The following is a 611-nucleotide window of genomic DNA, read 5'->3' on the forward strand; positions in this document are numbered from 1 at the left end:
TGGTATCCAGGCGGGTGGCTTCCCAGCCAGCCAATCAGGAGAAAGTGAGGGTAGTCCTGACCTATCTCCGCCGTCCTCCCACCCTCAGGTTTTTCCTGATGTATCTGATAAATAAGGACGAGACAGAACACACGGGCCAGGTAAGGGGTTGTTAATGGGAGGGCAGTGGGAGGGACATGGAGAGCTTTCATATGAGGTCAGGCAGCAGGCGGCAGGAGAAAGCTCACGTCAGCGTGAACGTTTGAGATGCGGCCAACCAGTTCTTCCCCGCGCCCCAACCCTAGGAGTCTTATGTCTGGAAGATGTACCAGGAGAGATGTTGGGATTTCTTCCCAGCTGGTGATTGTTTCCGCAAGCAGTACGAGGACCAGCTTAGCTGAGACACGCCCCAGCTGGCCCTTCACCCCAACCTCAAGTGCCTTATTCTCACAAGTCCCTTAGCCCCAAAGCCCTTCCCCAAAGGCAGCTGGGGGACAGGTGACCATGTACTGGAGAAATAAAGTCTGTGCTATTCCCCTGACATCACTGTGTTGGGTTCTTGACATTTGGGGGGGTGGGCATCCAGGAATTCTGCCCTCCCCTCTCCCCTTCGGAAGAACAAGATGACAGCA

The 611-nt window shown here is 55.0% G+C and overlaps 1 protein-coding gene across 1 annotated transcript in view; it reads left to right on the forward strand.

Moving 5' to 3' along the window:
- Positions 1 to 519, forward strand: part of RYR1 (ryanodine receptor 1) — a 108,300-nt gene extending 107,781 nt beyond the window's left edge. Inside the window, exons 106-107 of the mRNA XM_032390159.1 lie at positions 89 to 140; positions 285 to 519. Coding sequence (XP_032246050.1) covers positions 89 to 140; positions 285 to 380 — 148 coding nt within the window. The 3' untranslated portion in view covers positions 381 to 519. The remainder of the gene's footprint in view (positions 1 to 88; positions 141 to 284) is intronic.
- Positions 520 to 611: the final 92 nt, after the last annotated feature.

Source organism: Phoca vitulina, unplaced genomic scaffold, assembly GCF_004348235.1.
Source record: "Phoca vitulina isolate PV1807 unplaced genomic scaffold, GSC_HSeal_1.0 scaffold58, whole genome shotgun sequence".
NCBI lineage: Eukaryota > Metazoa > Chordata > Mammalia > Carnivora > Phocidae > Phoca > Phoca vitulina.